Source organism: Phocoena phocoena, chromosome 2 (assembly GCF_963924675.1).
Source record: "Phocoena phocoena chromosome 2, mPhoPho1.1, whole genome shotgun sequence".
Lineage (NCBI taxonomy): Eukaryota > Metazoa > Chordata > Mammalia > Artiodactyla > Phocoenidae > Phocoena > Phocoena phocoena.
In genome coordinates, this window is record NC_089220.1 from 145,264,059 (window position 1) to 145,291,719 (window position 27,661).

Here is a 27,661-nt window from a genome sequence, read left to right on the forward strand (position 1 = left end):
TCAGTTGGGGCCCCTGCTCTTGGCTCCGACTGCAGCCACATGGCAGACCTCCACGTCCGCCCCAAGCCGATGCAGCTCATCCAGCCAGATCATCTGCTTTTGCGAAAGACGGTCACTGGGGCCCTTCACTTCCACCAGCTGGGAGACAGAAGGGTCATTCAGGTAAGCTACGGTAGTTTCCACTGACAACTATTTAGATGGCTTATCCTCTATGCTGCTGTACTTACATATGTATAGCAACTAAACATACACATATGAAATTCAATGAGAAAGTTTCCTTTTCTGTAGAAACCAGACAGTTCACAGAGAATTAGGAAATCGATTCGTAATACAGCAGTTGAAAAATAGTTTTAAAGCTCACACTGCACTGTTACTCTCCTGTTTAACACCCCTCAATCACTTTCTGTCAGGTCTGCAATTAAACCCCAACTTCTTGCCATGACCTACAAAACTGTGTAATCTGGCGCCTGCCAACCACACCAAAGGCTTCCTCTCAGTTCGCGAGACAGACAAATCTGCCCAACCAAAGGGTACACATTCATCACGCTTGCTGTTCCCACCGCCTAGGACACGTCTCCCTGTTCTTCACGTGTCTGACGTCTTCTCCTTCCGTGCTCAGCTTACATTCATCTCTAAGAAGGGTCCTTCCTATGCACTTCTTCATGGTGTTTATCACAAGATAAAACTGCTCATTACATCTCAGCTCCATGAAAGCGTAACTGTCAGTTTTGTCCACTGCAGATCACCAAAATTCAAAACAAAGCAATAAAAACTATCCAAAATGAAGTACAGAAAAAGTTTTTTTAATGAAGAGAGCATTTCAGCAACCTAAGACTAGTTTAATTAGAGTCCCCAAAGGGAAGAAGACAGAAAAATATTTGAAGAAATAATGGCCAAAAATTTTTCAAATTTGATGGAAACTAAACCCAAAGATCCAAGAAGCTCAGTGAACCCCAAGCACAGAACCATAAAGAACACGACACTAAGAAACATCATAACTAAACTGCATAATCAGTGAAAAACGAATCTCTTAAAAGCAGCCAGAATTTTTAAAAGCCAGAGGGGAAAGACTACTGATTTCTCGTTGAAAACAATACAAGCTAGACAACAGTGGACCAATATTTTAAGGTACTGAAAAAAAAACGGTCGACAGAATTCTTTGCCCAGAAAAAAAAATCAATCAAAAACAAAGACTTAAAGTCTTAAAATATCAATATATGAAACCTAAATAATTCATTACTAGCAGACCTCCATTTCCAGAAATGTTAAAGGAAGTTCTTCAGTCAAGAAGAGAATGATAGTACATGGAAATCTGGATCTATATAAAGGAATAACAGACATTAGAATCTGTATCTACATGAGTAAATATAAAGACTCAGCTGTAGAAAGCAAAAATAATGTGCCACAGGGTTTATAACATGTCGAGGTATAATGTATGAACACAGCACAAAGGCTGGGAGAGGAGATATGAAAATATACTGTTGTTATGTGCATGATCAATGAAGATCCCACGTGCCGCGGAGCAACTAAGCCCGTGCGCCACAACTACTGAGCCTGTGCTCTAGAGCCTGCGAGCCACAACTACTGAGCCTGTGCTCTAGAGCCTGCGAGCCACAACTACTGAGCCTGTGCTCTAGAGCCCGTTCGCCACAACTACTGAGCCTGTGCTCTAGAGCCCGTTCGCCACAACTACTGAGCCTGCGCTCTAGAGCCCGCGAGCCACAACTACTGAGCCTGTGCTCTAGAGCCCGCGAGCCACAACTACTGAGCCTGTGCTCTAGAGCCTGCGAGCCACAACTACTGAGCCTGTGCCCTAGAGCCTGCGAGCCACAACTACTGAGCCTGTGCTCTAGAGCCTGTGAGCCACAACTACTGAGCCCGAGTGCTGCAACTACTGAAGCCTTCACACCTAGAGCCCATGCTCCACAACAAGAGAAGCCACTGCAATAAGAAGCCTGCACACTGCAACAAAGAGTAGCCCCCACTTGCCACAACTAGAGAAAGCCCACACGCAGCGATGAAGACCCAATGCAGCCAAAAATAAATAAACAAAATAAATTTATAAGTGTATCCTTTAAAAAAAAAATAGATGACAGGTTTAAAGCCAAACATGAATAACATGAAATGTAAATGTTCCAAATACCCAATTAAAAGGCAGAGGTTGTCAAATTAGATTAAAAAGTAAGACCCAGGTAAATGCTGCCTACAAGAATATATAAGAAACTCAAATATAAAGAAAAAATAAATATAAGAGAACAGAAAAAGTATCACATTAACACTAACCAAAAGAAAGCTGGAGTGGCTACATATCAGTTCAACTTCAGAGCAAAGAACCCAGGAATAAAGGAAGGTCATTTCATCAAGACATGACAACCCTAGGTTTATACATCGAATAATATATGAAGCAAACATTGATATAACTGCAAGGGAGAAAGAACCAAATCCACAATTACAGTCAGAGACGTCATATGACACTGGAAGCATGATTCATTAAGAACAGATTAGTTTCTCAGAAAGGACTTGTACCAGAGGTTTTTTTCATCTCAAAACTCAATAATAAGGAAGCTGCCAGCCCGTGATGGGCAGCAGGGTGAGGCAAGGGAGGCATCCAGCCTACAACACGTGAGGAAGTGCTCACTCCTGGAGCTTAGAAAACAGCTCCCAACCGTCCTGGCCTCCTGGAGCACACACCTGCAAAATCTCCACCCTTGAGCGTGGACTTGCTGCTAACAGGGGACACAGCAAAAGCAATGGAACTTCACTGCCAAGATCAGCTGCTAAGAGACTGACTGCCGTCTTGCTCACACCCTGGCCCTTCTCACTCACCTGCTCGGATGAAATACGCTGCCATCGGGGGAGCTGCCTGCAGAGAGGCCCACATGCCAGCACCGAGGGCACCTCTGCCAACAGCCACCGAACAACCCCAGCCCTCAGTCCAGCAGCCTTCAAGGGATTCGGCCTTGTCAACCACCATGCTAGAAATGCCTAGATTGTGGCCTTTGATTAAGCTGATCATTAAAGTTACCAACATGACTTTCCATTCTGGCTCAACTGACCTTAACGTGGTGACTTTGGGAGCTCCACACCACCAGGTCAGGGAGGCCCCCTCGGCAGTGTCGGAAGTCCGTGGCCAGGCGCCGGCACACACCACTGAGGATGGGGCCCCCCAGGCAGGACACAAGATCCTGGACACGGAACACAGGGACAGTCAGCCCTCCCCTGGGACGGAGACCCTGAAGCCCCCCCAGTGACTGTGAGATGGGGCAGGGACTCCGTGTGTCATTCAGCACAGATGCGTCCAGGAACACCAAGTGCCCTTCTGCTGCTTGTGCTGGGACTCCAGAGCCAGGGGCTAAAATGCCCCCGGCAAGCTCTGGGGACCACTTCTCCTTGGGTCAGTTACCAAGCTTCTGCCCGGTCGGAAACATCCAGGGAGCAGCTAAGGAAGAGGGAATTTGGGGTAAGCACTCAGGAATGTGACAGTGATGACCCTCAGAGGCCAGCAGTCACAGGACAGGGATGGTGTCCGCCCTCCAGGGGCCACAGGCCAGGCCAAGGGAAGCTGCCAACCAAATGGGCAGAAGGCATAAGGGAGGCTTGTTCATGCTTGTGATTGCTCCTTCAGTAACAGGGGCCTGTGGGCTGGGCTACCACACGTACACACACACACGTACGTGTGTGCGTGCATATATACCCACCCACATAAACGTGCATGTGGGCATACGTGTGTGTGTTTTGTTACAGTTGCCAAAAGGACACCCCGCATCAAGGAATCCTGCCTGCAGACCGTCACCTGGGCTTGCTGAAGAGAAGCAAAGCGATCCCAGCTGACAAGGGAGGCCACCCTGCCTTCCTGGGCCTGCCACGCGGCTGCCACCCAGGCCCGCAGGCTCTCCGCGGGGGCACCGTGAATCTGCCGCAGCCGGGCCTCGATGGCCGGTGCTCTGCTGGCGAAGAAGCTGTCCGTGCAGAGGTCCAGCGGGGCCGCCTGTGTGCAGGGAACATAAGCTCACACTGTGCCTGGGGAGGCCGGAGTCATGAGAAGCGTCAAGATCAAATTTGGAAACTGGCCAATCTGATGAAGTTGACACATTCTTTTCCTCAAAAGACATGTAAAAATTACCTAAGTAATCTGATACAAAAGCAACTTATTACCCTGGGTTTTTTAGAGTAATAATTTGCAAAAGGAGCTTTTAGGTTAAACTGGTGGAACGCTTAGCCGGCACATGTGACAAAGCATGTGAGAGCACCCGGGCCCACCAGGGTGAAGCTGAAGAAACTTACACTAAAGGTTTCAAACGGAATGATTCCAGTAAAGTAGGCTTAAAGTTTAAAACTTAACATACTTACATTTTAAATTCTATGAATCACATTTTAAAATTAAAAGCTATTCTTATGGTGGAATTAGCACCAGGATCCAAAAGAGGGGCAGGTTTCTGATGGCTGCAGAGGCGGGGCACCCAGGCGGGAGTGACTTACGCGCGTGCAGAAGTGTCTGTTGCCTGAAAACGTGCCATGATTACCTGGTAGGCGTTTCTGAAGGCGTCTGGTATCCCGTCCATGAAGATGACATCCCATAGGAGGAGGCCGTACAGCGTGCTGAAGGTGGACCCTTCCCCGTGAATCCCTGAGACGAAGTCACACACACACAAGAAAAATCCATTTCTTCTGTTTTTTAAAAACCACTACTATATCCTACTGCCTACTCAATTTGAAGAAAATAGCAAATATTCTACATTCAAACGCAAATGCTGTTTTTGTTCCATTCCTAGGTATTTTTTTACATTATGTTGCTTATATACAGAAGCCTTGTTTAAAGGCAAAAAATCTTAGTAATCATGAGAAAATTCAAATGCACATTTTGGAGCTAGAGTGGAAAAACCTAAGGAACACGTTTAAAAATAAAAGCAGATTCCCTCCTCAGGCTCTGGGGGTTCCATTCGGTGGGTTCGGAGGCGGGGGCATCCCCTGAGGGGCTCTGGGGCAGGAGGCCCCTCGGCCTCACTTGGAAAAGCCCTCTGGGAAGAAGTCTGGGCGCCCTGGGAGCCTGTGCCCTCTGACCCCATTCGCCTCCTCCACCCAGTAGTCCTCTGCCTCGGCCTGGACACCGTGCCCAGGGTTTCTAAGACTTGGGGTTTTACAGAAAGCTTCCGCGTCAGAGACCACCTAGTCCAGACGCCCCCTTCACCCCACATCCAGACCACACGATGGGGCGGTGACCTCAGAGGCCAGGCCCAGCCCCAGGCCGTGTGAACGGCAGAGCAGGGTCCACAGGGCCGGAGCCTCCCGGAGAGAGCCGAGCCCCACCTGGCCCCTCGGCGCACCTGACGCCTGCGCCCCCTGAACAGGCCATGGCATCTCTCCGGCCAGTGGGCCCCAGGCATCGCACGTGAGGTCAGAGGCAGCACAGGTCCCTATCAAGGCCCACTGGAGGCAGCCCTGGCCCACCTCCCCGTCCAGGCTGTGCTGTGCACCCCCTCAGCTGGCCCCTGCCCCGCAGGCCGTCCTCCGCTATCCGCTCGGGCCGCCAGCTGAAGCCTCGCCCTGGAGCCCTGCACCCCTGCCGGGCCCGAGGGAGGCAAGCCTGGCTTTCCACCCTGGACAGCAGCATCCCTGAACCCTGAGCCGTCGGCATGCGTTGGTGCTGTTAAGTCCAATCATTTGGGGAGATCCTTCCTTCTGATGAACTCTGAAAGAAACTTCCCCAGAGGGTCTGAGGTCGCCCTCACACCAAACCTTCTCCAGAGGAAAGACCCACAGCAGGGTTCTGCTCAGGTTCACTGCATCAATTTTAATAAAGGAAAAAAATATTTTATAAAAAAATTGATATTCCAGAATCGGAACTGTCCGTCTGTCTTTCAAGCTCATGGCTAAACTGAAAGCATTCGTTGCGTGAGGCTCACAGCCGGCAGCCGCCTGCCCGGGGCCTGCTGCTCCTCCCTTGACGCCGGGTTACAGGGCTCCCGCCACCGCCGCGGGGACCGAGCCTGCATTCTGTTCTTTTATTCCTAACCCTCCGGGTCTCCCGTATCTCTGTCCTGACTGGCGTGTGCACTTCGTCCTCAGTAGCATCACCTTCCCGGTAAGTGATACAGACATCACACAGGTTCATCTGAACCATCACCTTGGACACGCAGCAGAGAGAGGCCCGTGCGTTACGAGGTCCCCTCCTGCGGGGTCGTTTTGTGTCCTCACTCATCTGAATGATCACATCACACGCCAGTGAAATGATGTCCTGATTTTCACATACGTGAAGACACCTGAGTGTTCTTCAACCTAGTGACCCTTCAGCACAGACATGGGGGGGTCTGGCCTGGACATGTGGACCGAACCCGTGGGCCCCCTGGGAGTAACCACAGGAGCCAAGGTCTGGGGTCTGTTTCCAACATTGGGGGGACGGCGGATGGAGGAGGGCTGGGTGAAGCAGGGGGCGCGGGGAGCTCGGCACACCTCTCTGCTTTCCCATAAAGGCATGTTCCGCAGCTTCCATGACATTAATAACAAGTTATTTTTTAAAAAAGGCTAAAGCCCCCCCGCCCCAGTCCCTCCAAGGTAACCGCCCAGCCACCGTCGTCGCCCTGACGGGCAGCCGCAGCTTCGTCTGCGGTTCCCTCACGGTTTTTTATGTTACTTTTCTATTCAGTACATTCACTAAGGACAGAGACTGACCAGTTCCTTTGACCAATTATAAGGCAAATTCTCACGGTCTTTTCTTTAGTCTGGCCTTAGACAAAGCACTGAATTTGCAGCTCCTTCTCCGAGGCCAAAATGGAAGAAAGAAAAGGGAAGAGGGCTCACAGGGACACACACAAGCCGAGCCACCTCCAGTGGACGGGAGGGACAAGCAGACGATCTTAACACAGCTCTGTGCTGCTCTCAGGTGAGCAGGCCCGCGGGTGACAACCCTGAGGACCCGGCGCAGGCCCTGCACGCGTGGGCAGATGGGCGTGGCCCCTCCACTGTGTCTGGACACCGGTGCCTGGGCTGCTGACAGCACACAGGCCGTCACACACGAGTCACCACACGTCTTACTCAGGTGTTTCTCAAATGGCCAGGCCCAGCTCCCGAACGTGGACCGCTTGCCCTTGGCGTCTCCTGGCTGAGACCCGCATGCCGGGGATGTCCCCAGGATGGCCCTGGGGGCTGGGGGGGGGGCTGGGGGCTGCTCCCAGCACTCAGAGGGGACAAAGGACACACAGGCTTGGGAGGAAGCAAGGGACAGGATCCAGGTGCGGGCCCGTCCTGGCTGGCCTGCCGCATCCCCTCCCCGGCCAGGGATGCTTATCACCTCCCTGAGGTTCCAGCGCATCTGCCAGCCGCGGGGTCTCTCCCTCTGGCGCCTTCACCCCCGAGCAGCAGAGACGCCGGGTGCCCTCTCCAGCCCTCCTCCCCTCCCCTCAATGCCCGATGGGAGTCCTCAGCTCCCAGTTCCTGGAACCAGGCAGAATTAATTCCCACTTGGGCTCTACACGGTTCAGAAAATGGCTTCTGAGTGAAACCTACAAAGTCTGAACAAAGAGGATGCCAAGCAACCCAGAAAGAAGAGAACCAGGGGCACCTGGTCCTGGTCCCGCTGCGCATCTGGCCTGAGATAGAGAGCGTCTCATCAGCGGCTCAAAGAGCAAAGTCCCACTCACCCCTGAGGGGCCACAGACCACCTGCCCTGCAGCCGTACACGCCCTTGCACACCCACACCCCCACCCCCGACACACACACAGCAGCCCAGTTCAGCGGGAACCAGCAGTGTTTCTCTCTTGCGAGGTCACGTCCATCATTTCACTCTGAGGCCTCAGCTCCCAGCAGACACAGCAGAGCGGGCGCAGCTGGAGGGGCGGGTGATCGCACACGTCTCTTGGGAAGGAAGATGGGAAAAGCTCCAATTCTTACTGACATTTGCTCTCCTCCCTCACATGGGCTAGAGAGTTCATTTTACAAGGAATTTGACCCACAACTCTTCCAACCATGTCTCTGGTGCCAGGCGTGACGTCCTGTCAGGGCTCGGCCCTCCATCCTCTTCACGCCACTCCCCACCCCCCCCAGACTGCCAGGTCCTCTTGGAAGCAGCCTGGCCCCGGCTGCCCTCCTCTGACCGGCTGGCTATTGGCAGCATCTCGTGGTCCTCTGCCCCGTCCTGTCCCCCTGCCTGACACAAGCTCTGAGGGTAACCCGGCCTCCCTTGCTCCTTGCGTCCCCCCAGAAGGCGCCGCCCTCACGGGTGGCAGGTGCGGACATTGGCTGTGGGGTGGGACACCACCCACTGTGGCCACACAGCCCCGGCGTTACCCTGGTCGAAGCCACAGCGTCTGTAATGGGCCAGCGCCAGCTCCTCCACAGAGCACAGGACGGTGGCAGGGGCGGTCCCCCCAGCCTCCAGCACGAAGACAGACTTGCCCGGCCCAGACTGTGGGCAGAGCCGGCCCGTGACGGTCACCTGCGGGGGGGGGCAAGGGGAGGACCGCCATTAGCTTTCCTCCTGCTCCAGCCCTGCACACCCGGCTCTGCTACCCCAAGGACACACTGTCCTCCGCCCCCGAAAGACCACCCATCCTCAGCGTGGTGCCAGGCCATGTGACCCACACCTTGGTGTCCATGAGGACGCAGGTCACAGCCCGGCCCCCTGCTCTCTGGGGCCCTGACCAGGCAGGGGGACCTGGAAAGGCTGTGAGCTGCTGACTCGGGAGTTTACAGAGTCACAGCCCCTGCCGGCCCAGCCTCCCAACGCCCAGGTGAGGACGGGGGCGAGGCCAGGTCGCTGCCCACAGTAAGCCAGAGGGTCTTTGGAGTCGACAAGAAACACGCGCTGAAAACCTCTCTAAGGCTGTGTTCAGGAATAAAAACAAAGATTCATCCCAAGTGCCCCAAGAATATTTACTTACATGTTTGACGTCATCCACAGTGACTTCTGGGAGCTGACGGAAGAGGTGCGCGTACTTCTGGCAGCTGGGAGAGGCCCGCAGGCGCACGGCCCTCTGATACAGCGAGAGGCGGTGGCCTGTCCGCACGTCCGGATCCGCCAGCCCTGCTGTGATGCACTTGATGGCCTAGCAAAGAGCACGGTGCCTGTCAGAGTCCTGAAGTCCCCGTGCAGCATCCCCTCGTTTCATGTGACGGGAAACCCCACTGTTAATTAATCATTCATTTTGCTAATTAGTGGTGGGCAAAGCAGCCCTTCCAGAGACAAGGACATTCCCTTAGGTCCCATGCCGAGCAGAGAAGCAGCACAGACCCCGATGCAAATGTCTGGGGCACAAGCAGCCGTGCTCCAGACACTATGTCCTGGTCACACGTGTGGACACAGCCTATCTCAGCTGCCACACCCTCAGGAGACGGAGGAGGCTGGGGAGAGGGACCTGGTCCGGGGCGCGCTCGGGGCACCACCCAGGGGCTCGGTATGCAGAGCAGGCACCTCTAGGGCAGAAGCCCGGCCGTCTGACCACCTCCCAGTCCCAGGGAGCCTCATTTACAGGGAGAAGAATCTTAGGTTTGAAGGAGTTATGCATTTTCTAAGGTTATTCAGAGCTGGACAAGTAAACAAAAATACTGAAAACTACATGGGATACCACTTCACACCCACTAGGATGACTGTACTCAGAAAAATGGACAATAAAAAGTGTCGGCGGGGATGTGGGAGAAATTGGAGCCCTCGTGCTTTGCTGGAAAAATGATCCAAATACTGTGGAAAATGGTTTGGCAGTTCCTCACAAAGTCATACACGGAATTACCACGTGACCCAGCAACCTCACGTCCAGGTACACGCCCCCCACGACTGAAAGCAGGGTTTCAAACAGGTATTTGTACACAGTAGTGCTGTTCACAACAGCCAAAAAGTGGGAACAACCCAAGTGTCCATCTACAGGCGGCGGATCAACACAACGTGGTCCGTTTACACAACGGAGTATTATTCAGCCCTGAAAGGGAAGGACACTCCGACACCTGCTACAACATGGATGAGCCTCGAGGATGTTATGCTGCTGAAAGAAGCCAGGCACAAAAGGACAAAGATTCCATGGTTCCACTTCTGGGTATTTCATGGAAACACCCAGAACAGGCAGATTCCTAGAGACAGAAGCAGACTAGAGGTAACCAGGAACCGGGGCAGGAGGGAACAGGAGTAACTGTTTCACGGGAGCAGAGTTTCTGTTTGGAGGATGAAAAATTTGGGGAACAGACAGTGATGATGTTTGAACAACACGGTTTTGAACTGCTCGGGTCCACACGTGCACAGATTTCCTCCAATAGAGACTACAGCACTGCACGGTCCACAGGTGGCTGGATCTGCAGACACAGGACCTCAGAAACGGAGGGCCAACTACCGAGTTATCCGTGGATTTCTGGCTGTATGGGGGCAGGGGGGGTCGGCGCCCCGATCCCCGAGTTGTTCAAGGATCAGCTGTATAATTAACGCCACTGAACTGTATACCTAGAGATGGTTAAACTGCAAGTTTTCTTTGTTATATATATTTACTACAATAAAAGAATAAAAAGTTTTTAAAAAGCCCTGAAAATCAGTGAAGATCAGGCCATCAGAGTGGGGTGGTCCAGAGGAATCAAGCAGAGAATGAGGCGGGGCTGCCGCCAGCTCTGTAGCCCCGTGGGAGCCGGGCTGGCCACAGGGAGGGGCGGCCTCAGGCTCAGCCTGGCCTGGCCAGCTGGCTGCTGGGCACCTGCAGGCATGAGCCTCTGCTGGGCTGGCAGGTGCCCTCCCTGGAGACTGATGTAGAGAAGGGAAGGAACGGTGACAAAATAACAGGGGTTATGAGCATGGCCGGGAAGATTCTTGGGAAAAGGCGAAAAGGAACCAGGGTTTTCCATCTGTCTCAAAGATAACCTCGGAGTATGAGTGAACGCTCCTATCAGCAGATCCGAGCAAGGGGAAAGTCTATCAACTCTTTGGAACCTTTATTTCAAGGAAAGAGACAGGCAGCGCGCACACACCCTCTGTCCACGCTGGGTGAGGGGCTACCAGAGGCCTCTCCTGCCCTGTCAGCCCGAATCAGTGCCAGGCGGGAGCACCACACCCGCCTCCGGGAAAGGAAACAGCTCTCCTGGCTGGAAGCACTTGAGGTTACAAGGCACCTTTTCAGGTTAAGGCAGTAAAAATAGTATGTCATCGTCCGCCGCCATGGTCAAATTTTCCAGCCCTCCATCATCCTGATTCACTTGACCTGCCCCTGGAAAAACAAAAGCTCCCAGAGCCGTAGTGCCCTCTGCTCAATGCAAACACGAGGTTGGCAGGGACAGGGCACCACAGGTGGCCACAAAGAGGGCTACTGTCGCCACCTCGGGAGGCCCCGCCCTGCTGGCTGCAGCAGCTGGCCGCGAACGGTGTCCTCGGACTCACAAGGTCCCCGCCACAGAGAAGGCGCCCGCCCTGCTGAGTCAGACACCACGTCGCATGGTGGGAGGAACGCCTTCCATCCATCTTTCTCCCAGGAGGCCTCGGGCAACGAGTGAATACAACCACCATTTCCAAAACCACCATTTCCAAAACTGTGTGAAGGCGGACACATCTAACCGTCCAGCTCCCTCCACCCCTAGAACTTCATCCCTGAATCCCGACACGATCCCGCTGCTGACACATCCACCAACCCCACTGTCGCCCACATGTTCACGCCCCTGCTACTTCTTCTGGGGTTGGAAGAACACAGACAAAGAAGGATGTTTAAGAAATCAACGTTCTAAATCAACCATAGTCCAATATAAAATAAAAATTAAAAAAAAAAAGAAACCAGGGGCTTCCCTGGTGGCATAGTGGTTAAGAATCCACCTGCCGGTAGGTTCTCCCTGGTCTATCAGGAAATCGGCCGGCTGTATTTGCAGCGCCCCACGCTAACTCTGCTCTTTGTTCTCAATAAACTCACCCTCATCTAAAAAAAAAAGAATCCACCTGCCAATGCAGGGGACACAGGTTCGAGCCCTGGTCTGGGAAGATCCCTCATGCCGTGGACCAACTAAGCCCATGCGCCACAACTACTGAGCCTGCGCTCTAGAGCTCACGAGCCACAGCTACTGAGCCCACGCACCTAGAGCCTGTGCTCTGCAACAAGAGAAGCCACCGCAATGAGAAGCCCACGCACCACAAGGAAGAATAGCCCCCGCTCACCATAACTAGAGAAAGCCCACGCATAGCAACGAAGACCCAACACAGCCAAAAATTTTTAAATTAATTAATTAATTAAAAAAAAAAGAAAACAATGCTCTAAATCAACCATAGCCCAATATAAAATAAACGTTAAAACAAATCAACGTTCTAATTACATTTAGATTTTTAAGGTATTAACAGTTTGCTATATTTTTAAATGTATGCCAAACTGAACAAAGGCTGGGCGGCTCCCACGGCTGAGTACCGGCTCCAGGCGCTTCAGGTGCTGGTGCAAGTTGAGAGCCAGCCGGTCCCACCACCGGCCTCTGCTGTCAGGACAGTACACTTTCTGGGACAAAAGGTTTTCCAGCTCCTTGACGGCTTCCTGTGGCAACAAGGGACACGCGTTAGACACCTACACACCAAGAGTCTGCCATTATACTGAGTAGTCAGGAAAATTGTCGAAGTATATCTATACAGCATCCCTCTCCATTCTAAAGTAAGGCTCAGGACCCGGACTGCCAAGAGGGGCCCTGGGACGTCCCTCGGGAGCGGCCTGAGCTCCGGAGGCGCCCCCTGCTTCTCAGCAGGCCCCCCGCCACCTGTGCAGCTTGGCACTCTCTGCAGACCAGGTCAGCAGCGCGGGCCGGACGCGGTCAGACCCTGGGCAGGAGCGGTGGCTGGGCTGCAGGCCCATGTGCGTCTAGGAACCCAGCCGGTCACAGGGCCGGGGCTGTGACGGGCAGGGGGCAGGACAGGAATGAGGGGGTCTTCACCCAAACACCCCACCTCAACAGGGGGACTTTCTGGTCTAGGTTTACTGATCACGCTTCATGTTCATCTTTGGTGGTTCCCGGATCTCTTTGAAGGATCTAACGCATCTCCTGAGAAAAAGGCACAAACCCCATAGACACACTCGCAGATTCCCCGAAGCCAACCCCACAGGGCCTCTGGGGCGGGTCCACAGACCCCTCGTGGGGGACCCACTGGCCCAGCCCTAGCACATTCTCTTTGTAAAACACCATGTTTCAATCACACAAGTGTCAACACAACAGAAGCTAACTCCAGCAATCTCACAATGTTTAATACGAGGAGGGATACAACCGAACTTCTCATTCGTGATTATAAATTATTTCCAGACCGTCCACTACTGCTGCCTGGGAAACACAAGCAGAGGTGAGGTTTCTGCCTCAGGGGTTTGGGGAGACCCTCCCTGTCACACAGGGGGTTCTGATGGCGGCTAAGCTCCGGCTGCAGAGACCATCAGCGGCTCCCTGCGGAGCTCTGACCGTCACCTGGCCATCCTGGCGCACAGGCGTCAGCTCACAGCTGGCGGAACAGCAGGTCGCCCTCAGCCGTCTTCCTACCGACCAGGAGATGGCAGGTGCCCACGGGAAGCAGGCCCTCGTCGCATCGCCGTGTGCTGACCAAGTACTTGGGAGAAGTCATGACCCAGGCAGGCCCCCTTGGTAAGAGCCGGGGGCGGGGGCTTGTGCACTCACCTCGTACATGTGAAGTCTCTGCAGTATTTCAACGGTTCGGGACAAAATCCTCGTATAAACCCAACCAACGGTAAAACAGCGGAGAAACAGTGGTAACTTCTCGTGGTATCTAGAACAAAGACGTAGGCCAGCAGTTTAGTGCTTTGTTTATGTATTGTAAGACAATCACAAGAAGTGACAGAGCAGACTGAATTCCTACCTTTTAAGAAGATACATTCGGAACACTGCCTGTCGTGTGCGGTTTTCTACACCACAAATCTATGCTCTCACAGCCACCCTTCCGAGGTCCCCCAGAAAGCGGTGTGAAATGAGGGCTGCAGGTCAGCAAACGCCCGCCCTCTGGCCAGACACAGGGCCCCCACCTGATTTTATACAAACCCAGCGGGATTTCCACGTTTCTAAGTGGTTAAAATAAGTCAAAAGGAGAAAAAGAGTCTGTGGCCTGTGAAAATTACATGAAACTCACATTTCGGAGTCTGCAAACACACCTGCATTGGGACAGCCCCGCCCACTCGCTCCGGTGGGTGGGGAGGGCCGGGCGCGCTCACAGCAGGACAGCAGACGCCAGTAAGCATGTGGCTGGCAGAGCCTGACCACGGCCCAGCTGGCCCTCCATGGAAGAGGCTACCAACCTCTGTCTGACAGGAACCCAAGTTCCTTAGTTGTTCTAAGCAGTTAGAACCACGCGGCTAGACAGTAAACTTTGACAGGGACCCGAGAACCACTTCACCTCAGGGACGGGTGGCCTTTCAGTCTGTCCCAATCCTGCTTTGCACACCGAGCGAGCTCCCTGGCTTCCTCCCAGGCCCCGCTGGCCATCGCGGTGGAGATGTCGTTCAGCATGTGCGCGGCCGCTGCGTACCTGCAGGAGGCGAGGGGGGCCAGGCCATCCAAGCTTCAGGGGTGAACGAGCACTGACACACAAAATTCCACATCCTGTCCACCACATCTAACTCTGCTTTTGAAAAGACGAGCGTTACATTTTACCTCAGTAATAATTTGACGTATACCCCACGGGAGTGGCCTAGAAAAACTCAGACAGGCTACCCAACCGGAAAGATGAAAACATTCACACCGCACTATTACATAACACATCCCATTATACGCATGTAATACTGATCCGCGTTTCCTTTCTGACTTTTGATGCTCATCCATTCATTCAGCAATCTGGCAACCCTGTAAACGGGTAACTGACTTCAGAATTACACACAAGCGTAGATTTGGTTAATTTAATCATTGAGCCAGAGGCACACAGAGGGATGCTGCCCGAGCTAAGAGAACTATTTGGGATTTTCAGAAATAACTTCAGGGACAGTCGCTGGGAGACGGCAATGCTGAAGTGTTATGAACACACTTCAGTGAAGAAAGACAACCTGTCGGTGCACCTGAGACATTCGCCCGATCACTTTGAGGGCACCGTCACTGCGTTCTGGACTCACACTTAAAAGAAAAAGCATGCACGAGCAATATGTGCAAACACTATCACATAAGAGTAAGAGACAGATGTAGAACTGAATCACTTTGCTGTACAGCAAAAATTAACATTGTAAGTCAACTATACTTGAATAAAATAATTTTTTTTAAAAGAGAGTAAAAGAAATGGCCTCTAAATATAAAAATTTGCTCATGAACTCTTCGATCTAACTCTCTTATAATGTGCAACTGGACAATTCTAAGGTCGATAAGGAAAGAGAAACAGGGAGAGGGTGCCCGGAGGTTGGCCCACCCGGCAGGAGTGCCCTCCCGCCCACCTGAACCAAGCCCCCTCTTCACGAGCCCACTGAGCCCAGCGCCAGCCCCACGGTGCCGCCATCGCCGCCTGCACGGTCACCAGCCCTCCCTCCCGTCTCCCAAACCTCCCCCCCACCCCTGCGCTGCCAAGAACAGCATCCCTCCTGCACCCCGATCTCTGTCTCCTGCCCTCCGTACACCTGGCTGAGAGCACGGCTTCCCCGCAGCCCCCCTCAAGCAGGGACAGCTCTCCTCACTCAGGGCCCAGACGGACGGAAGCACCCTCCTCCCTCCCACCTCCGCCTCCAAATCCTCCTTTCCTCCTTGAAAGCCCCACCTCCGAAGCCCACGCCTCCTCCTTGCGGGCACCTGCCAGCACCCCCCACCCCTGTCCCTGTCCCCTCTGCCTTGGTCTCCCTGGGTCTCCCGCCACGATGGCCACGACTTCAGAATTCCCCACCTCCTTCCTCCCTGATAACACGATTCTCCAACCTCTTCTCAGCCACCCACGTGCCCGTGGCCACTGAGACCTTCTGTCCCCAATGGACCGAGTCACCCTCAAGATGCTGACTTCTAGCATCTCCTCCACTGATCCCCGCCCCCAATCCTTCCAGCTCGTTCACTGCTGACAGCAGCTCCCCACCTTCACCAAGGCCCCACCTCCAGCACAGTCCCTGTCCCAGCCATAGTGCCTCCTGTCCTGCAGGCCCACAGACCACGCCCGGGGAAGAACACACACCGGCCACAGCCCCACCCTGGTCGGGGTGCCCTGGCCGCTCACTCCTCTGGGCCTGCACCAACTCCCCGAATCGCGCTGAAGACGATCGCAGAGCCAGGCCGGCTGGTTTCGGCATGTGCTCGCACACCTCGGCCCAGCCCTGCTCGAGGGGTCCCCAGCCTCCACCACGGCAGCCTCAACCCTGCCCACACCCCGGTCCTCCCGCAGGTGCTCCGGGGCCCAGGAGGTCCCCTCCTCCTCCTCCACCGACGGCCTCTCCCTTTCTATGGGTTTATCTGCACGTGCACACACACACACCCCCGCCCCCCGAGTACCTCCTACCCTTAAGACACCAGGGAACTAGACCGCCCTGCCGTCGCAGGCCGCCACAGCAGGGGCTGCTTCTCCGAAGCCCATTGGAACCGCCTTCCCCTCCCTGCGCGCGGCTCCTGCCGTCCACCACCCACCCCCGTGGGCCATCCCACTCGACCTCACTGCCCTTCCTCCGGGCGTTCAATCGAGCCCCATCCTGACACACCTTCTTCTCCGGTCCGCCCACCACATACACCCCTGGTTCCCTGCCACCGGGGGCTGCTCCTCCGTGCTGCCCAACCCCTCGGCGCTGGCTGCCAAGCTCCTTCCTCCTCTTCTCCCTCAGGGACCTCATCCCCAGCCGCGTGCTGGTGACTCCAATTCCTCTCCAGACCAAGCTCTGTCCTGGGCTCCTGATGGCATGCCCAGTACCACACGGGGCAGCTTCAGTCATGGGGCTGGGAGCATCCCCACCTGGCATCCCAGCCCTCCCCGCCAAGTCCCCCATCTCATCTGATGGCACCACCACCCACACCAAAACTCACTCCTTTCCTCCCCACAAATCTAATCACTATCACAATCACAGTGTAATCAGAATCAAGTCTCGTCTTTTCTGCCCCAAAACATCTCGCACGTTCACTTCTCTACAATGCCCGCCACTGCCAGCCCAGCCAAGACCTCCATCCGGACCACCAACGCTCAATTAGTCTCCTGCCGCCCCCCAGCCACCACTCCACGGGACGCTTTTCTAAAACGTGCACCAGATCCCTCGCCTGCCTAAACCCCTTCCCCAGCTCCCCATCCAGCGGATATGACCCAGTCGGCTCACCAGGGCTCTGAGGCCCAGCGTCCCCTGACCCGCGGTCCTGCCCAACCTCCCCTTCACACGGCCCCTGAGGTTCCGGCCAGAGGTGAGCGAGCTCTCTCCTGCCCACGGAGCCTGGGCGCGGGCACCCAGACCCCTGCAGGACCGGCTCCTCCTCATTCTCAAGCCTCAATTCCAACCTTTCGGGGACACTCTCTGCCTCACACTATCTACACAGGACTTCTCCAGCCTGCCCCGCAGTTATCATATTATTCTGTTTTCTTTCCTGTCTTCCCCAGTAAAGCATAACCCCACGGCGGCAAAGACCCTATCTGTTCACACTGCAACTCCACCACCTGGCACGTAATAGGTACTCAACACTCAACCCATGGGCACTGAATAAATGAGAAAAGAAAAGAAAGGATCAATTATTTCAAGTACCAAGGTGGTGGGAAAGGTTCCTCAGGCCAGGTGTCACACTACTGGTGTTGTATAATCACCCTTCCTGAAGTCACTTCAACCAGATTTCATTTCCGTGCTACAGCCCTCTGCATAACAAAAGAATGTTGACTTATTTTTAACATTTATAGGATACTACTTTCTAAAAAAAAGACGTGATGGTTTATTTTTTCTCCCTAGCCTCCCCACTTTTGAACTTGTCAACCATGGTTTTGTCAACCATAGAACTGAAAAGCAACCTCCCTTAGATACGCGATACGCGGTCATGATGACAATTCTACCACTAAGACGCACTGAGCAATCCCCACAGGCCAGGCTCTAAGCACGCTTCACATATCGGCACAGATCTGTGGGAATGTACTATTATCTCCCCATTTTGCAGATGAGTAAAGTAAGGCACAGAGTAGATTCATGGTTCATTAGAGAGACTGGAACCTGCCTTCAGAGTTCTCACCAAAGAGAATAGCACCAAGTCACTAGAAACAAAGATGTAAAAGGACATGAGACAAAAGAAAGTACAGTCAGAAGAAATATTCTTACTAGAAGATTTGACTAAAAAAGTTATTCTAACTGAACACAAATAGGATATTGAATTTCCTGATAACTATGGCAAAATGGGCTAAAATCAGTTTATACTGACCCTGTTTTGATACAATAATCTCAATAGTTTATTTTTTAAAGCACATACTAGACAACACTTAAACAACTTTCCTAAAATCAAATATCAGAATCAATTTCTGCTAAATTTGAGGCATAAACCTCAAATCAAGAATCAAAAGTGAGGACTTCCCTGGTGGCACAGTGCTTAACAAGCTGCCTGCCAACGCAGGGGACACAGGTTCGAGCCCTGGCCCGGGAAGATTCCCACAGGCCGCGGAGCAACGAAGCCCGTGCACCACAACTGCTGAGCCTGCGCTCTAGAGACCGTGAGCCACAATTACTGAAGCCCGCGTGCCTAGGGCCTGTGCTCTGCAACAAGAGAAGCCCGCGCACCGCAACGAACAGTAGCCCCCGCTTGCTGAAACTAGAGAAAGCCCACGCGCAGCAACAAAGACCCAACACAGACAAAAGTTTAAAAATAAATAAACTTTTTAAAACAACGATTTTGGCTATGAACTCATGTTTCTGTTGTGGATGGCAAAAAATAATAACAAAGCCTTCTACATAAATTTTAAAATATACAGATTTCATAGAGAGCAAACACGCCCTTACCTGATGAGATCCTCTCTATCCTGGAAGATTTGGGTTTTCCGACTGACGGTATACCTGGGAAACTCCATGCGGCCAAGGTTGACCAGCAGCACCGTAGAAAGCTGGCCCTGCCCGCCACAGGCCGCCTCCTCCTCTTCCACCTCGTGGGTCAGTGAAAACAGCAGCAGGACCCGGGAGAACACAGCCCGGGGGTCTCTACACACTCTCAGAGACTGTCCCGCCCAGTCTTTAGCTCTGAAAAATACATGATATGGAAATAACTCTCTGGCTTTTAAGCATTTGGATGTCAGATTTCACAAATTATTTCAAGCTAAACAGCATGCGTTATTCTAAGCCTGAAGCAAATCTCCCACCTCCAACTGTGTGACTTAAAGCATTTCTTAACCTCTCTGGGGCTCAGAGCCCCACCTAGGAACACGGTGAGGATTAGATGAAATTGTATCTGCAAACGATTTCACGCACTGTTTGCCTCAATAAAAGAGCAGGATAGGGTTTACGCTGGTCCCGAACATGTGAAATACCAGGAAAACTCATAAAAGTGTTATCAGCAATTCTCAAATCTTGACTCCAGTGACACTTGAGATGAAATAATAGGTATTTATGTAGAACGTCACTACCAAAGGCTCTTGGTAAGGCGGCATGTTAAGTCCAGGGCCCTCTGGCTCCAACAACTGCAACACCACACACGGCAGCGTTTCGCTATTGACATCCGGGCTGTGTAACTCTTTCCTGGGGGTGGGATGCCCAGGCTGTGAACTAGAGGATGCTCAGCTGCATCCCTGGCCTCCGTTCACTAAATGCCTGTAGCACCCACTACCCACCTTAGTCATGACAATGAAAACGACTCCAGACGATGCCAGGTGTCCCCTGGAGGGCACAGTCGCCCCCAGCTGAGAGCCACTGGTCTAGTGGAGGACCTCACACTTTCCTACCAGCCCAAAAGCTATTAAGCCAAAAGCAGAGTGGCATCCCTGGGGCGTGCAGAGATCAGTGCCACCACCAGAGCCGAGAGGACACAGGGGTGGGATTCCCATCACACCACCATTTACTTGAGGACCATTCACCTACAGAGACTGCCAGAAAACACCCTCCTCCTCCATCTCCATGCGGAGTCCCAAGGAGGTCCAGGGGACCGACATTCCAAACTCCTATAAGAATAGTAGTTAAAACTGCACTTTTCTTGAATAAAAAAATATTAGAATTTGCCAAGGGCCTAGTGCCTCTAATCTCTTGCCTCCTGATTTTTCTTGGTCCTAGAAATCAGTGTGGTATCTTAAGAATTAGGAATAATAAACCAAGAAAGAATCCAGTCTTTATAATAATGGTTCACCGCCTTCTCAACCTAACTGCAACTGAAAAAAACAATTACAATCTGAAAACACGTACCACCCATCGTAAGAGTTAATATGTGCTATCAGGACTTTCCTGGTGGCGCAGTGGTTAAGAATCCACCTGCCCATGCAGGGGACATGGGTTCAAGCCCTGGTCCGGGAAGATCCCACATGCCATGGAGCAGCTAAGCCCGTGCGCCACAACTACTGAGCCTGCGCTCTAGAGCCCACGAGCCACAACTACTGAGTCCTCATGCCACAACTACTGAAGCCCGTGCACCTAGAGCCCGCACACCGCAACAAAGAGCAGGCCCCGCTCTCAGCAACTAGAGAAAGCCCATGCGCAGCAACGAAGACCCAACGCAGCTTAAAAATAAATAAATTAAATACGTGCTATCAACATTTCAAATGTTTTTACTATAACAATAGCCACAAAACCTTTTCAAAATCACTGCACCAATGCCAGGCTGATTCTTGCGCCAAGTGCAGACTGAACGCTGTTTGGCCAATTTGAGAAACGCATTCACCAGCTGCTGCTTCTGCCCACTGGGATTCACCAAGTGGAAGGTCTTTGCCAGGGCTTTCAATTCCGGAGCAGAAAGGAGCTCGAGCACCTCAGACAGTTCTTGCAACTCAGATTCTGAAATATTAAAAAAATGTAAAAGTAGTTTTAAATAAGCTTACTGTTTTCTAGATTTATCTACTTTAAGAAGAAAATTCACATGCAAATAAAATGAAATGCTACTGTAGAAATTTTAGTTTGCCAAACTGATTGTTAAAAATTATGGAAAACAGATATTTCACAAAGGTTATAAAACAACAGAACTTCTCACTAAGAAGTAAAAGAATATCTGAATAAAATAAAGACCCACGTGGATAGCCACTGGTACATCGCTCACAACAGAACCTACGGCTGGGCCTCTCCAGAGCAGGTCAGAGTCAACTGTTCATCAGCTGTCCTCTCTCCACACAGGCCCGGGGCTGAGAAGACTTTCATGGGGTCACTTGCTCGGCACACATGTGTGCATCACACTATTAGGGGACCCAGACAGCAAGCCTGACCCCCGGGATGCAGCTGAATCAGAGCTGGCTGGTCTCTGCCTTCACAGCATCCACAGCTTAGGGCAGGGCCATCTTCCTCCAGGCAGCAACTCCTCACTGGGTGTACACTGCCTGCCAGGTAGCACCTGCCCAGGGCATACAGCGAACAAGCTGCATCTGTGCCCACAGGGAGCTTACCTCCTAGCATAATAAATGTCAGGGCTGACAACTGCCACAAAGAAACACAAAGCTGGCAGCAACATGGATGGACCTAGAGATGATCATATTAAGCGAAGTAAGTCAGAAAGAGAAAGACAAATACCATATGCTATCACTTATATGTGGAATCCAAAATATGACACAAATGAACATATCTGTGAAACAGAAACAGAATCACAGACATAGAGAACAGACTTGTGGTTGCCAAGGGGGAGGGGGGTGGGAGGGATGGATTGGGAGTTTGGGATTAGCAGATGCAAACTATTATATATAGGATGGATGAACAACAAGGCCCTACTGCATAGCACGGGGAACTATATTCCATATCCTGTGATAAACCGTAAGGAGAAGAATATAAAAAGAATACATATATGTACAACAATCACTTTGCTGTACACCAGAAATTAACACAACACTGTAAATCAACTATACTTCAATAAAATTTTTTTAAGATAAATAAATAAAAGGAGGAAGAATGAACTAGGAAAAAAGAAGAAAGAAAAGCAAAGCTGGGCAAGGCAAACTGGACTGGCGGGAGGTGGCCGCATTTGAAACTAGGTGGTCATGCAAGTGCCCGACAAGGTGACACGGAGCAGAGCTGGATGACATGAGGGGGTGAGCCGAGTGGGAGCAGGCACAGGCTCTGAAAGAGGGGTGCACTCAGCCAGAGCACCCAGGGAGCAGAGTGAGGGGATGGCCAGGGCTACACCCCACTGGGCTGTGCAGACCACGGTGGGACCTGGGCGGGACTGAGGGCAGCGTTAGGCCACTGGGGTTCTGCTTTTGTTGCGTAACTGTCATTTAAAGGTAAGTCAAGGCTCAGGTCTTCCCTGGTGGCGCAGTGGTTGAGAGTCCGCCTGCCGATGCAGGGGACACGGGTTCGTGCCCTGGTCCGGGAAGATCCCATATGCCGCGGAGCAGCTAAGCCCACGAGCCACAACTACTGAGTCTGCGCTCCAGAGCCCGCGAGCCAACGAAGAGTAGCCCCCACTCGCCACAACTAGAGAAAGCCACATGCAGCAACGAAGACGCAACACAGCCAAAAATAAATAAATATTAAAAAATAAATGAAGGTAAGTCAAGGCTCACCTGGCTTGCCTGTTACACCTGTAGATTTCTGGAACCTGCACCTAATCTTCCGGGTCAGGTGAGGACACAAGCTCTCCAGTGCCCCTGATGGCCTGATGTGAGGGAACCCGGGGTCCCGCTGCCTGATCCCTTACAAGCCCTCACATCCACGGAGCCTCCAGGCCTCTCCCCCAAGGCTCCCCACGCCCCCCAGCCAGGCCCACCACGTCACCCTAACTGCACTTACTTACTGCTCTGCACTACAAACTCTGCCGCACAGAAACCATCTGGCTTTGGCTTGATTCCCCTATTTCAGTCTAAACTATGAACAACTTGAACCCAGGACTCACATCTTTCATCCTCCTTATACCCACGTTTCCAGTACAATATTGTACTCAACACATGTAGGTACCTGGTGAAAGCCACAGATGAGACAACCAAGGTTACCCCATATTCACATGGGCTTAAATCAGTGAAACAATTCCTGAGACAATCAACCTGCAAATTATAAGAGCTGTCTGTGTGTGCATGGGGGGCAAATTAAGGTTTTAGAGGCGATACTAGCTTCAAACAAACCAGCTTTGTTCCATCATAAAGATGAGAAAACTGGGTAAGATGAGTCAAGCTCTTGCTGGAAGGAGAGCCAGGAGGGATGAGTTTCCCCTGTGGACCCAGACACCCAGGGATAGATAAAGTCATCTATCCCTAGGTGACTTTAAGGGACTAAGCCTGGAACCATCAGAACACAGCAGCAGGCAATCTTTTGTTATCCTAGGAGTCTTAACTCAGGCTGAGGATGGCTTTAACAACACATGAATAATCTGTTGTCCTAAGAAGATTCAAAACTCAATTTAAAAAGACATACACAATTACTATTTACCAGGCACCAATCAGGAGATGACACCAAACTAACATCACCCTCATTTTGCAGAAACTGGACTCCCTATGTCGGATTTTCAATTTGGTTCCCCTGGACAAACCGTACCCGTCTGCAGGAAGCCTGCATGCGTCAACTCTCTAACCACCGGGGTTAAGTCAGCGGAGATCTCTTCATATTCCAGTTTGTTCATCTTAATCCAGCCGAATTTACGTTGAAAAAGTCTGACATATAACTTCTGACCGCTAGCTGCAACAAAGTTAAGAAAAATAGTGAAAAACCTTCTGTTTCTTCTCGAAAACATATACTATAATTTACTTTTGTAAACTGAGGTGAGTAAAACAGGCTGTTAGAAATACACAGAGGCTGACTCAACGGATCTTCCAAGAAAATCATTTTCTTCCTTAGGAAGACGTAACTTATTTCAAACACAGAGTCCCGTGGCGATGTCTCCTTGGCCTGTATGCCTGTCACTGCAGGACAGGAGAAGCATGAGGACACAAAGCCAGCCCTGCCCCCCCAGTTGTGCAAGTCTTTGGAACTGAGACTCCCTTTTCTCTTCTATTATAAAAAGGAAGGGGGGCTGGGCAGTAACACCATCTTCCCAAAGTTGGTGAAAAGATTAAACACGATGAGGTATTCAATAATTAGTGTATAAACCATAAAAAAAGTTCCAAAGTTGGTAATGATTATAGGCCATTTAAAAACCTACGACCCGGGCTTCCCTGGTGGCGCAGTGGTTGAGAGTCCGCCTGCCGATGCAGGGGACATGGGTTCGTGCCCCGGCCTGGGAAGATCCCACATGCCCTGCGGCTGGGCCCGTGAGCCATGGCCGCTGAGGCTGCGTGTCCGGAGCCTGTGCTCCGCAACGGGAGAGGCCACAACAGTGAGAGGCCCGCGTACCGCAAAAAAAAAAAAAAAAAAAAAAAAAAAACCTACGACCCGGGTTCCCCACTTTCTAGCCAACATTTCTACTCCCTCAAGAGAAACCTCCCAGGGTTCCCGTTATTTTATTCTCTCCTTTCGGTTTAATATGCATTATTCTATTTTTGGCTGAAAATCATCTGAAAAGAATTTTCCAAAAAAAGTCTAGCTTTGGTGGGGTAGCCATCTCTAAGGCAGATCTCCACCAAGCTATTTAATTAATTTGGTCTCAAGTTTTCCTATTACCCAAATTATCTTTAAATTTCTAACTCTAAAATGGTATGGGGACTTCCCTGGCGGTCCAGTGGTTAAGACTCCACACTTCCACTGCAGGGGGCGTGGATTCGATCCCTGGTCGGGGAACTAAGATCCTGTATGCTGCATGGCACAGCTGAAAATTTTTCAAAATAAAATAAAATGGTATGACTGTATTTGTTACATCTTCAATATTTATTTCCCTTTGTTCTTTAAAGAGGCAAAATCGACTTGCAGTAGTTATTTTTACAACAGAGACACTGCAGATGATTCTCTGTGGAGAGCAAGCCACAAGAATCTGCAGCACTTACATTAGGAAACTGCTCCTACTTCTCAATCATACTGAAGCCAGGGGCCACCAGCTATTCAAACAATTGCTCACACGAATGCAAGCAGCATCCAACCAAAGATCTGTGACCACCCTGGATACGACAGTCAGTGGGGGTCATTCACACCCACATCGGGGGAGGCCAGTGCAAGTAGAGATGGAAGCTGTGTGGACACTTTATAAACTGTGCAAAGGGCTTCCCTGGTGGCACAGTGGTTAAGAATCCGCCTGCTAATGCAGGGGACGTGGGTTCGAGCCCTGGTCCGGGAGGATCCCACATGCCGCGGAGCAACTAAGCCCGTGCGCCACAACTGCTGAGCCCGCAAGCCACAACTGCTGAAGCCCACGCACCTGGAGCCTGTGCTCTGCAACAAGAGAAGCCACCGCAATGAGAAGCCCGCGCACAGCAATGAACAGTAATCCCCGGTCGCCGCAACTAGAGAAAGCCTACGCGAAGCAACGAAGACCCAATGCAACCAAAAATAAATTTATAAAAAAGAAAAGAAACAAATTTTTTTTAATATGTTAAAAAAAAAAAGAACTGTGCAGAGAAGTATCACCCACGTGTTAAAAAGTAACACAAGCAGAGCCATAGTTTCCCTGTATGAGTGTAAAACCGAAGCCTTTCTCTTAACCATTATTGGTAACACTCAGGATTTCTTTTTTTTACTCCACTGGGACTCAGGCCTGCTACTATTACTAGAGGTCAGCATGGCCCCCAAGTAAGCTTTTCCTACTCGGGAGGTACTCAGTTGCACAGAGCCATCAAGGCCCTTTGGATGAGCAGCCATCAAGGGCGGGTGGGGGAGGGGGGCAGGGGGGGGGGATGAGGGGGCGCTCTTGCTCCAAACCTGCGCTATTGGCTCAGAGCCACCGCCGGCTGCCAAGGAAATGAGGCATGTTTTTAAACGTACTAATTTACAAAATTTAAAAAGAAAAGAAAAAAAAAAAGACCAAAAACGTTTTTAATGTACCAATTTAGCTTGAAAGTTTCCACTTCCTGCACACCCTGACTTTAAAAGGCAGAGTCCATGCAACTAAAATATTGTTGGTGGAAAAAAATATGCCTGAGTATACCTTGGTTTGTTTTTTCCCTGTATTTTATTTTCATTTTTGAGGAAATGGCCTGCAAAAACAACAAAACCACCTAACACTCAGCTTGATTACGTGCCCGAAATGCAAAGTACACTTTCCTAAATCACACTGTATTTTTTTTTTTCTAATCTGGGAAAGGTTGTTTTACAACCATCAAATATACAAAAACAGGACAAAGAGCTGCTTCCAATACAACCAAAGTACAGCTTGTAAGGATGATACTGCAGAAGCAGACATCACCAGGCCGAAAAATCTTGTCTCTTTTACAGGCATATCTTTCTCTAGATGAACTCTCATTGGCTGTGGGTCCCATGAGTACTCCCAGGGGACTCCCAAAACCACACTGACTGCTTGTGGTCATGAGATTTCTGCCTATCACATCTCAGACCAAATCAGGGCAGCAAAGGGGAAACAAAGCCTCGAAAGCAAACAGGTTCAAGATACCTGATAATTGATGAAATTTAGTTATAACGCCCTTCTCGTGCTCATCAAAGAGCATCCTGTCTTCTTCATTCTCAAACACGGCTTTCAGCACCACGAGGAAACTCCGAAGGTAGTAAGGATGGTCCGGTGGTGCTGGACTTGTTACACGGGAAACATCACAGCTTGACCCCTGCTCCAAAGGAATTTGGTCAGTGCTTTCATTCTTTGAGCGACTGTCACCTTCTGGAGGAAGTGCTTGGCTGTCACTCCATATAGAAGCATCGTGTGTAGAATTATGAGATTTTGCCTCCCAATGTGATGACTGGGTTGGAGCTTGTGAAACAAAAGTCATTTTTACCTCTTCACAATCACCTGCTTCACAGTTTTCAACACCTTTATCATCTGTTCCTTTGATACTCTCCTGCTTTGCAAGATGGTCCTCTGAAGCAGACTTTAATTTATGCCCAAGAGTTAAATCTGGTGAAGGTAACACGGGAGCATTATCTGAGAAGGTGGGGGTGAGAGTTGATCTCCCACATTCCTGTGCAGCCGTTAGGCCTTCAGCTTCCATTATTGTAGAGCCTCCCACAATATGTTCGGGAGTGCTTGGTTCCTCCAGAGAATTACAGGCAAACATGTTTTCCTTTTGAGAACTATTCTCCAAAAGCTGATCCTGGCCTTCCATCTCTGAACACTGATCCACCAGGCTCCTAACCCCTGTGGACGAGAAACTCTGTGGACTCTGATTGGCGAATCCCTCACTCTTATCTATTGATCTTTTAGCCTTTATGTATCTTCTGGACAATTTAGATGACAGGCTTCCCAGAGGGATGACTTTCACATTATGATGTCTCAGCCCATCTTGAGTTCTGCACACTGCGTCATCACTACTCTTAAAATACGGGCTGGTCTGCTGTTTTATGCCCATTTTTGCTGCATCACTTTGGCCAGGGGTTAAATTGATCTTTGATGGTGACGACTTCTCTGGCGCTACATCTTCTAAGGCAATATTGGTCAAATCTACTGTGGACACATTTGAACTTAAGTCAACATGCCCAGGGTCAGCTGGAGTGATGTCACCGTTGTTAGCACACATTTCATCAAGGTGACGGTTTAGGTCGTATCTTGGCACCATTTTACTACAAATGGGGCAGGCAAGTTTAACAGGCGGTACGTTGTTAAAAAACGCAATAATAGAGTTAGATGCATTTTTTTTAGTTTTGCTACTCGATAAACTTCTACGAGGTCTTTTTTTTGAGGATTTCCCTACAGACATCAT

The 27,661-nt window shown here is 51.2% G+C and overlaps 1 protein-coding gene across 1 annotated transcript; it reads right to left on the reverse strand.

The window, feature by feature from the left end:
* FAN1 (FANCD2 and FANCI associated nuclease 1) lies at positions 1 to 27,661 on the reverse strand. The gene is made up of 13 exons (XM_065872451.1): positions 26,404 to 27,661; positions 23,466 to 23,606; positions 20,591 to 20,792; positions 18,822 to 19,055; positions 14,315 to 14,446; positions 13,585 to 13,693; positions 12,348 to 12,467; positions 8,877 to 9,041; positions 8,284 to 8,431; positions 4,524 to 4,627; positions 3,794 to 3,988; positions 3,057 to 3,185; positions 1 to 138 (listed from the first exon to the last, which is right to left on the reverse strand). The coding sequence occupies exons 1-13, from the start codon at positions 27,659 to 27,661 to the stop codon at positions 1 to 3; spliced, it is 3,075 nt and encodes a 1,024-aa protein (XP_065728523.1).